At 37.1% G+C, this 10,577-nt stretch overlaps 1 protein-coding gene across 1 annotated transcript; it reads right to left on the reverse strand.

Moving 5' to 3' along the window:
* Positions 1-835: 835 nt before the first annotated feature.
* LOC149395084 (uncharacterized) lies at positions 836-3,903 on the reverse strand. The gene is made up of 7 exons (XM_089615437.1): positions 3,560-3,903; positions 2,940-3,035; positions 2,523-2,576; positions 2,221-2,423; positions 2,020-2,145; positions 1,620-1,685; positions 836-1,217 (listed from the first exon to the last, which is right to left on the reverse strand). The coding sequence occupies exons 5-7, from the start codon at positions 2,140-2,142 to the stop codon at positions 963-965; spliced, it is 444 nt and encodes a 147-aa protein (XP_089471563.1). The 5' UTR covers positions 2,143-2,145; positions 2,221-2,423; positions 2,523-2,576; positions 2,940-3,035; positions 3,560-3,903; the 3' UTR covers positions 836-962.
* Between the last annotated feature and the right edge of the window lie 6,674 nt (positions 3,904-10,577).

A 10,577-nucleotide genomic window follows, 5' to 3' on the forward strand; every position in this document is an offset into this window, starting at 1 on the left:
CGAGGCTCGACTCGGGGAGGATGACTCGAGGCTCGACTCGGGGAGGACGACTCGAGGCTCGACTCGAGGAGAACGACTCAACTCAAGGAGCGAGGCATGACTTGAGGGTCCGAGAGTTTGGCACGACGACTTTCAAGTCGACTCATGACGGAAGGCTTGCCACTCTTCAGGACCTCCGGCCTGACCATCGGCCCTTTGAGCGGCGTGTCTTCTCGGCGTTCCGGGCATTCCGAAAACGACCGACAACATTAGCCCCCCAAGTCCAGCACTCGGGAGGCCTCGGGCGGTGAACTTTTAGATGTTTCTGCCGGGTGTTTGAGGAAAATGTATCTCCCCGGGCTTCACCGTCGCGAAGCCTTTGTGATTATAAAGGACACTAGTACAAAAAAGACCTTTGGGTGCGACTTTTTTCGCACCCAAAAGTCAATTTCCGCACCCAAAGATACCTTTGGGTGCGACTTTTCCGCACCTGAAAGTCCGCACCTAAAGGCCTTGGGTGCGAAAAGTCGCACCCAAAAGTCATGACTTTCGGCTACGACATTTAGGTGCGACTTTTCGCACCTAAAGTCGTACCTAAAATGTCATAAAAATCCATTGAAAAGGCGGGTAAAAGAGCATTGGGTGCGACTTTGTCGCACCCGATAGTTAGTTTTGGGGGAAAAATAGTACTTTAGACGTCGCTCTATTATAAAGTGACTTTAAATCTTTGAAAAATGTAATTGTTAACTGTGATTTAGTTGTCATCTGATTTGAAAGTGACTTTGATTCTTAATTTATTTATAAAATAAAAAGCAATTAAATGACATTACTTGATTTAATTTAATGAAACCTGTTATAAGCAATTAAAAATAAAAGGCTGAATGAAACTTGTTATATTGAATTGCTTAATTGAAAAATAAAAATTATACCTAAATGGTCCATAATACACATAATACACAGAATAAAAAAATTGTTATAGCAATTCACAAGTTCAAGTGATTGGTCTCGTTAATAAGAATCAAGAGAGGCGAGGATGGGAGTGGCGACCTCAAGAAAGGCGAGATCGTGGGAACGGCCAAAGTGTCATATGGAGGCGTGAACTGGGAGTGGTGGCATATGGAGGCGTTGAAGAGCTGTTCTCGAACGGGGACGCCGGACGTTGCCACGGCCCAGCAAGGACGGAGGACTTCCATGGACCCGCTCACAACCGTCTGCTCGGCCCCGTTGCCTCCTACAGCCTGGAAGGGAAAATTCAATGACGGTTTGTATGATTTCAGCGCTTTAATATCTAGGTGTTATTCACTCGCTTGTGTTTTCTGGCTCTGCCATCTCCATGAAAGAAAAATAAATAACAGGCATGTCCTATGGCTATTGTATGACACTAATTAATTACATCAACTTATAATAAATTGGGATTTCAGATACTTCTTGATAGGAATGTTCTGTTGGTTTTCTGGAATTACATTTTTGAAATATATCATGCTAACTTATTAAATATATCTAAAATGGATATATGAGACTGAAGTAACTTTCCAAAATGTACCATGTTGACTCCAAAAAGCCACTATATACTTAGGTTCATTTTATTGGGTTGTAAGATTTGGAGTCTTGTATCAGATATCAGGCGAGAAAGCACTTACTTGAACATGATCTAACACTCCATCACCATTAACATCAGCATGGAGGCCACCTTCTTGAAGGTGAAGCTGGAAAGACAAATATATTTAAAGAAAATTACATAAATCCCATACAAAGGCTTGAGAATCATCTCCATGATTATTTTCGTGGCATTCATTAAAATATAGAATTTACACTAACTATCAAGTTCATTATCATGCAGTTGGCAGCATTTAAAAACTAGGGTTTAGTCTCCAGGTTCCCGCTTGACCCCACGACATTTGGGAACTGGAACTAGCAATCGCTTGGTTGGTACCTTTAGAAGGGATTGAACCAAGGGCTCTTAGAAATAAACCAAGGGTCTGGCTACTAGAGCAACTCTTAGATTTAGCAGCAATTTTTGCATTGGAGAATTCTGCTTACCTTACAAAGAGTGCGGCCGGTAGCCAAATGGGCTGCTTCAATACCTTCCTTGAGATGAGCTACAACGACATTAGGGAGCCACCACAGCTGAGTGTAGTTTGTTATTGTGGGAACATAAGACATTGGCTGCGACAAACGAAAATGGAGTATGAGAAGGCATATTCGTGATGTTGTAAGACCTTCATCCTTGAAAAATCTCACCTTCTTAAGTTTTGATGAACCAGCACCTCTGTTACTTTACCGATCAAGTTTGGAATTTTCTTGGTTGAATCCTTCCCCGGGGGATGGTTTTCCTCGGGCTTGTGAATAGGTAGAGTGACACTCTTTCCAGGCATTTTTTTCGAAGTTTTCCTTTTATGCCGCCTAAAATGTGCTAGCTTCAACAACGTATCCTCTCTCCTATCCTGAATAAATAATAAAATGTAACAATTTGCTTGCTGCAACGAGAAAGGGTAAAAATGAAATGAAATGAAATGGGAAGTTCATATCATAATGTTACATACCCAGTGATGTGGCATGACTCCTAGAATCGACTCCCTGAAATCCCTGCACTCAAACTACAACCCAAGGTATTTCATGGAGCTGATCTAGAAACGGTTATCTTTTTAATACTAAGATTTTAAATCCGGAAAAAGACATCCAAAGGCTTCAAAACAAATCAACGCTAAAATTATGTTGGTGTAGAGGCTAAATTCTAGAGCTGGATATGTCTCTGCATGTCGGAGCATTAAAAAAAAAAAAAAAAAACAATGTCCTCAAAACTTATTTCTGGGAAGACATGCAAACCTCCAACTCGAAATCAACCATGGGTTCTTGAGAATTGATTGATAAAAAATTATTGGTGTGTTATGCACCACATATTATGTAAAAGCAACACGTGGTTTAGGGAATTGCTTTTATTTTCGACTGTCAACACGCACCTCTCCTGGATGACGGCTATTCAAAGCTTGAGCATCGAGCTTGTAGTTATGTTGTGGAATCATTCGTGAGGCTTCTGATTTATGTTCTTCAGTATGCTAAAAAAAGAGAAAAAAGAGATGTGAAGATTTTGAAAATGCAGCAACACTTTCCAGAGTCAAGCACAACGACTACGTTCTGTGCATCAAATTATTATGAATACAATCACTAATTTTATAGGCTCATACACGAATGAAATGGTTTTGAGAGTTTTTTATATGCTGAAGGTTCCAAGCAAAACAGTCAGAAACATGGTTCTTTTGGGAAACTTAAGTTTTGTGATTATCTAGCTATCTTGTACATCATTGAGAACAGAACATGGAACATATTCATAGTTTTAAATCACAAAGCCCCAATTTCCAAATCAATAACCCTAGTTTCCATCAAATTCGGCCAAAAGCAAAAGAAATTCAAACAAAAACAATTACATTTCACCAATTCGAGTACTAGCAATCCAAACCGAGCTCAAACCACCTCAACAACACATCAATTCAACAAGAATCATCACTGGAATAAGAAGACCCCAATTTGAATCTCGAACCCTAATTTTCAAAATTAATTTCGGGGGAAGAGGATTCCTCACCTTCTTTCGTGAAATCAATCTCTTTGGCGCTCTCCCTCTCGTTCTCCGGCGTCTCTTCTCGGTCGGCGTGCTCGGCGGCTCGCCGCGGTCATGCGCGAGCGGTGCTCGGTCTCGGTGGCTGCTGTCGGCCGCGTGTCCTCTCCCTCGGTCGCTCTCCTTCTCAGTCTCGCTCTCTCGCTCCCCCTCAATCTCTCTTTCTCTCTCTCGGCCGCTCAGCCCCCTTCTTCTTCTTCTTCTTCTTCTTCTTCTTCTTCTTCTTCTTCTTTTCCTTTCTCTTCTTCTCTTCTCTTTCCTTTCCCTTCTTCTTCTAATGGGATAGAATTCGGCAGAGCTAAAAAGAGGGAACGAAATTTTAGAAGTGAAATAATTAAGAGGGAACAAAATCCCGCTAAATTTTTAGACCAAATGTTTTGGACTTTTGGGTGCGACTTTGTCGCACCCAAAGGTATGATGATCTTTTGGGTGCGACTTTTCGCACCCAAATTTAAAAAAAATCAGCGAAATTTTTTGGTTACTTCAGTGACATTTGGGTGCGAAAGGTCGCACCCGAAAGTAATTTTTGGTGCGACTTTTAGGTGCGAAAAGTCGCACCCAAAAGTCACCCGCACCGAAAGACTGTATTTGTAGTAGTGGGATAATTTTCATAATTGCATGTGCTCTCTTTCGCTTTTCCGTCTCTCTCAACACGATTGTGTGTTCAACACGTGGAGGAGGATCCAAACGAATAGGAGGCGTAGCTCAACGTGGGCGAGGAGGACGCGATCGCATCCATCGCTCTAGCCCCGGAGCAACGGGGACATGTGTGCACAGGTAGGGCGTGCGTGTGCGCAGAGGCGGACCGGCGTGTTACGGCTAGTTGATCTTTGGGCGAGGTCATGCCCAAGTCTTTCTTCGACGGCGCTTTGTTTGATGATATTTTCAAGCGGAGTTTGTAGGACTCGATGGTGACTAGCAGGGCGACGATTATGTAATTGTGACCTATTAGGGGAAGATCATGGCGTCCATCTCGGCCAGCTTGGAAGGCGACTGCACTTTTGCGTTTCGCAAAGGCTTGTTCATTCTAAAGTCTCGGAGATGGAGGGTGATGCTGCGGGCTGATGCTTCGAGAAGACGGAGTGGCACTTGGTGGAAGGCTCTGCCGCATCGGAGGGCTTCGACTGCTCGAGGATCAATGTTCAAAGATCGATCACGCATCGAGCATAAGTCGGTGTCACGGGGCATCCGCCATTCCAGCTTTGGTGACGCTTCTCCGTCCGCATTCGGAAGATCGGCCATTATTCCCCTGGCATGAGTGCGAGTCTCCAGACATATATGTTGTCAATGGTGCCCACAAGAAGAGTAGTATTCTTTACTTATGTATATTTGATGTAATAAAGTCTCACGAAGACTCTTGCCTGTAACTGTTGAATCATTTATAAAAGTTGAAACGTTCATTCATTCTCCATTGTCTGTTCGAAGCTTTTATGATAACCTATACTCTTTAGTCCTTAACCAAACATAACAAACTATGGAGAGACAAATGTAGATTTCCATTAACAAACTCTTCATGGTTTGCTTAAAACAGTATATTCACGATTTAAGGATCAAAGGGCTATTGATCTCAGTATGATTGATAGGAGAACCTATGATGTCTGGTTATGAGACATAGAGAGTTAGAGACTCTATAGTGAATTGACGAGTGCACTTCTAGAGACAGTATAAGAACAAACCTCTTCTGTCTCAGGGTCACTATGTATGAATTGCATCATGCTTACCTCAATCCTGAAATGAAACATGTCACTTCATAGCTTACATACTCTTATTTGAGAAAGTCATAGTTCTAGATTCACTATGTGATATAGACAAGACCTATTGATGAAGTACTAAGTTATGAAGAAGTCATGTACAACATTGTAAAGATCTCATAGATATGGAATTCATGTACAAGATTGCTAAAATGCAATGCATATCACCTCATGCTTTGTTTCTTGTAATGTGAATAAATGAACTGTCCAGTGTCCAAATTGAGTCATGACTCTTTTGGATGAATCAATGTGACTTGTTAGCTCCTCGTCAATACACTGTTTCTAACTTATTCACAAGTGACAAAGCAGTTGAGGAAATAACAAGTAGAAGCGTAAAATGGTAATTTTATAAATCCTATTTAGTTGATGATATTCATAAAGGGTAAACATAGATAATATTCAATGGATCCACTCATCAAAATTAAGTAGAATTTTGAGTAGAAAATATATTCATTTGAACCGAGAGATTTTCAGTGTCAACTCTTTAGTGGAGTCAGTTGACATTAAGCTAGAACTTGGAAAAGATTTGTGAACTTTTGTGTCCAAGTATGCTATCTCAAGCTTTGTTCATTTGGATCCATGAGGTCACTACCATAAGTCATTAGAGTAGGATTTGTTAAACTAATAACTAAGTTAAAACAAGTTCAAGTGTTGAACTAGACGAATTTTACGAAGATTCTCTAAAGGGTAATTTTGTCGATTAGAACATAAGATGGTATAAATTCACCTAGCCAAGATTAGTTTTGGGCTTTCAGGATTGAATTTCATTTTATGGAATTTTATGTGAAAATTCTACATGGGCTTTTCTTGTATTGTGTTGAACAAATAAAGAAACATCTAGAAGCATGTTCTAGATGACAATTTCATGGCCTCCATCAAAAGAAAGATGGAAATGATTTTGTGCATTGATGTATGAAGATACTTACCAAAAAGGAAAAATGGAAACAAATTTATAGCACATGGCTATTGAGTTCCACGTCCAAGAGAAGAAAAAGGGAAACAAATTTCCAGCCTTGGTTTTATTATGATAGGAATGGGAAACAAATATTGTGCTCATGAATATGTGATATTCAGCCATAATAGAAAAGTAAAAATTGCATCTTATGCATTGATTCCAGGAAATTCCTTCTCCTATAAATACAACAACTCATTCACAATGTTGAAACAAGTTTTGGTGAGCCAAAGAGCCTTTCTATTAGCTCTTTGGCTCTAAGACTAGTTCTTAGGTCATTGTGTTTAATAGTGCCCACACACTAAATCCTAAACAAACTCGAACACTCTAGTGGTAGAAACTATTGTGGTTGCTCAGATTCAAGAAGACACGAATGAGACAAGCTAAGTGGGGAGACGAGCGATTCAACTTATCCACAAGTTTTTCAACTGTCAAGCTTCAAGCGGGGTTGGTACCGAGTGAAAACTTATTATAGGTTTATTTTAAATTATATATTCATGCACTTTGTCTAGGTAGTAAAATCGTTTTACATGTTTTAAAGAATTTTTTATATTCTGCCACTTACTAGAAGCGTTAAATTATTCTTAATCCTAAATCTATTCCAACAATTTTGTTTTCCATTCGCGAATGGAATTCAGTTTCGTATTCCCCCATCTCTTTGTACCGTATAGCCATTTGCGAGGACGTGCTTTTTCCAGCCCCTTCTTCAGTGGATGCTCGTGTTGTCAATGATGCCCACAAGAAGAGTTGTAGTGTGTATTTATGTACATTTGATGTCATATAGTGTCATGAAGACTCTTGCTTGTAATTGCTTATTCATTAATGAAAAGTTGAAACGTTCATTCATTCTTCCGTGTCTGTTTGAAGCTTTATGATAACCATTAGTCTTTAGTCCATAAACAAACTAAACAACTTACGAAGAGACAAATGTAGATTTTCATGAACAAACTCTTCGTAGTTTGCTTAAAACGATATATTCGCAATCTAAGGGTCAAAGGACTATTGACCTCAGTATGATTGTTAGGAGAATCTATGATGTCTGGTTATGGGGCATTGAGAGTTGGAGACTCTATAGTTCTTCTAGGTATCTTCCGAAGGTACTGAATTTACCAGTGCACTTCTAGAGACAAGATAAGAACAAACCATTTAACCTCTTATGTCTCGAAGTCACTACGCATGAATTGCATCGTGCTTACCTTAATCTTGAAATGAGACATGCCATTTCACACCTTACGTATTCTCATTTGAGAAAGTCAGAGTTCGGACTCACTATGTGTGAAATCCCAAACTTTTTTTAGCTTAATTAAAAAGCTAAAAATTTTGGTGTTCGAATGACGTTTTTTTTTTAGTAAAGTAGTATTGAATGATTTGTTTATGTGGTATGTATGTTTAAGGTATTTTTTTATTATTATTTGATATACTCTTTAGATTATAAAATATGGATATAATATATATATATATATATATATATATATATATATATAAGTTATATATTATAAATAAATTATGTGGGTATAAATATACATACTTTACATATATTATTATTATTATTATACATATATATATATTATAGCAATATTTATAAAGTTAACGTATATGAAGGTATATGAAGTTATTATACGTTATATATATTAACGTTAATATATAGATTAAAGTTAATATTATAAGTTATTAATGTTTACATAATATATGTAAGTTAACGTATATATTATAATATGTATATATATATATATATTATAAAGTTACATAATAAGTTAACGTATATTTATAAAGTTAACATAAATATATATATATATATATATATATATATATATATTATAGCTATATTATTAGTATATAAAGTTAACGCATATTAGGTTATTTTAAATATGATAATATATATATATATAAAAGTTGCGTGTATCTTTTTTTTATAATAATAATAATAATTATTAATTTATTAATAATTAAAAGTAGGATTTGAGTTTGGGCTTTTAGGGTTTGGGCTTTAGGGTTTAATTAAACCATATATAAGCATCCCCACCTCTTCTTTTAACGCTTCTTTTCTACTCTCCCTCCCCCATCCCTCTCTTGGTTTGAAAATTCGTAGCTCCAATTAGGTATGCTTTCTTTTCTCTCTGGTTCGGATTCTTTGAAAATGGTTTCTTAAAACGATTGTCCTGGTTTCAAAAAAATTGTTTTTATGTTGATTCTTTTTGGAAAAGTTAGGTTTATGTTTCTTCTATCTAAATCTTTAATCGAAAAATATTTTTATGAATTACATAATATTTTCCGAATATTTTCAAATCAGTGCACAGATCTGAGACCTATTCCCGATTTTTAGACTTTAAATGCTTACCGTGGATTCAACAAATTTGGTTTTGCATTGATTCTTTTTGGAAAAGTTAGGTTTAAATGTCTTCTATCTAAACCTTTAATCGAAAAATATTTTTATCAAATACAGAATATTTTCTGATTATTTTCAAAACGGTACGCAGACAGTTTTTGACAAAAATTTTAAAGTTAGATTATAGGACTTCTTTTATTTTTAATAAATAGTTAAAATGTTATTTTGGTCGTGCTGCCTTTACAAAAAGTGATCCATATTATGTTTTATACGTACTGGATGTTTTACAGAAGTTTTCTCAAAGTTTTAATTTTTCACCGAAACCCTAATAGCCAAGGGTATTTTCGTAATTTCACGTTGAATGTCGTTTCTGAAAATTTCCAGAACCTACAGTATGTCTTGAATCCTTTGCTTAGCTGATCCCCGGTAGCTTTTTATCCCAATTAGGTTCCGAGTCGTTTTGAGCGCCCTTTTCCTTCGACGATCTACGATCGTAACCTTCGATATCCAGGTGAGAATAATCTCACTGCAACACAGATTAGTTCGAAATAAATTTGATGAGTGTTTATTCATGATATGACTTGTTTATAGATTTATATGTTTGACTATGCGATATGTTATTTGATTGCGTGTCTAGTTGAAGTAGTTTGTGATTTATGTGTTGTATGCCATGTGGTGTTGTGTTAAAGTAGATTTGAGATACATGTTTTATTCTAGTCACGTTTTTTTTTAGAAATTCTAGTCACGTTTTTGTATGAGGATATATATAAAAGTTTTTATGCTCATCTCATATCAGTATGTAACGTAAGATTCAAAGTGAAAAGATAAAGTTAAGCAATGGAGTCATACCGCCTCGAGCTACGGAGGTATTATGGAGAATTTCTCGGGCCGAGGCTCAAATGGGGAAATTTCTCGGGCCGAGGCCCTAATAAGTTTATTAGCTAGATTGAGCGAAGTGTGGGCTTTGCAACCCCATATCTTCGTCTCTAAAGTGATCACTGAAATAGGTATGACTACCCTAGGGGCATCCCGAACTAAAAGTTGATAGAAACAAGAAAAGAAAGATCAAGTCATCAATTAGTTTAAAATACTAATAACCGGTTCATGCATTGCATTACCCTTTTTTTGTGATCTTTATATTATTCTCGCTGAGCGTAAGCTCATCTCTTCGAAAAAAAAATATACGTCTGTGTTGTAGGTAAACAACTTGCAAGGAACTGAGCAGGGCGGACTAGCGGCGTCGATAGCGAGAGGGTTGGGTCATGGTTTCCATTCACGAAATAAGTCTTCCGCTACGAGTTTTTAAGAAATAATTTTTAAAGGTTTTTATTTTCATTTATTTCGAAGTTTCAAAGAGTTTAATATTTTGGTTGAGATTTAGATTATGGATTATGTTTTAGTACGTTTGCTGTTATGTTTTGTTTCAAATTCGTATTTCAATTTTGGTTAAATACTTCTCATGAAATGTTCGATATGCAATTTTCATATTTTTTAAAAATACTTTTGTTTCTTTTTAAGATCTTTAAAATTTTAGTTCTCCTTGATTCGACGTGTTTTAAAAAAAAAGTATTCCTCCAAGTTTTCTAAAGAATTTTCTAAAGTTTAAAAAGCAAGATAAGTAAGACGGTCCGAAAAGTCGGGTTGTCACACTATGTGATTCCCAACAAGGCCTATTGGTGAAATGTTAAGTTGTGAGAATGTCATGAGTAACTTTGTGAAGATCTCATAGATATGGAATTCATGTACAAGATTGCTGAAATGCAATGTATATCACCTCATGCTTTGTTCTTTGGAGTGTGAATAAACACTACTACACAACGGGTCATTTACGGCACTCAAAAAGTGATGATATAGGAGATTTGCGTCACTTTTTGTGCGCCGTTATATCGGCCGACGCTCTTGCTCTAAAGCATCACTTATTTAGAAGCGACGCTCCACGTGGATCCACGTTGGATT

This window comes from Urtica dioica, chromosome 5, assembly GCF_054948205.1.
Source record: "Urtica dioica subsp. dioica isolate 48M chromosome 5, U.dioica_male_clone48M_v1_H2, whole genome shotgun sequence".
Classification (NCBI taxonomy): domain Eukaryota; kingdom Viridiplantae; phylum Streptophyta; class Magnoliopsida; order Rosales; family Urticaceae; genus Urtica; species Urtica dioica.